This window comes from Pterocles gutturalis, unplaced genomic scaffold, assembly GCF_000699245.1.
Source record: "Pterocles gutturalis isolate BGI_N339 unplaced genomic scaffold, ASM69924v1 scaffold27468, whole genome shotgun sequence".
Taxonomy (NCBI): domain Eukaryota; kingdom Metazoa; phylum Chordata; class Aves; order Pterocliformes; family Pteroclidae; genus Pterocles; species Pterocles gutturalis.
Window position 1 is genome coordinate 1 of NW_010126456.1, and position 369 is coordinate 369.

The following is a 369-nucleotide window of genomic DNA, read 5'->3' on the forward strand; positions in this document are numbered from 1 at the left end:
CATCCCAGCCCCACAGGCTGCCCACCCCACAGGGTGAGGGGCATGGGGTGTCACCCCTGGGGGTGACATGCCAGTGGGAAATGTCCCCTCCCAGCCACGCACCCTGGGAGAAGCACCCACCCTGTGCCACGCAGTGGGGGCTGATCCCACCCGTCCCCTGGGATTGCGGGGACCCCCCTCACCGTGTTGGGGGTCCAGGTGTCCCCGGCGCAGGTCTTGTTGTCCGTCTGCTGCTGTGGGGCCAGCTCCTCCTCCTCCAGCAGCAGGTACAGCTCCTTCATGCTGTTCACCTGCAGGGACAGCACGGTGGGGGTGACGAGGGACCCACGGCCAGGGATGGCGGACACCCCAGCAGCCCTGGGGGGGACA

At 68.8% G+C, this 369-nt stretch overlaps 1 protein-coding gene across 1 annotated transcript in view; it reads right to left on the minus strand.

Annotated features, from left to right (window-relative positions):
* Positions 1-182: 182 nt before the first annotated feature.
* The window catches only part of SOGA1 (suppressor of glucose, autophagy associated 1), a gene marked incomplete at both ends in the record, with an annotated part of 3,547 nt that continues 3,360 nt past the window's right edge, over positions 183-369 (minus strand). The window contains one exon of the mRNA XM_010078995.1: positions 183-290. Within this exon, the coding sequence (XP_010077297.1) occupies positions 183-290 (108 nt within the window). The remainder of the gene's footprint in view (positions 291-369) is intronic.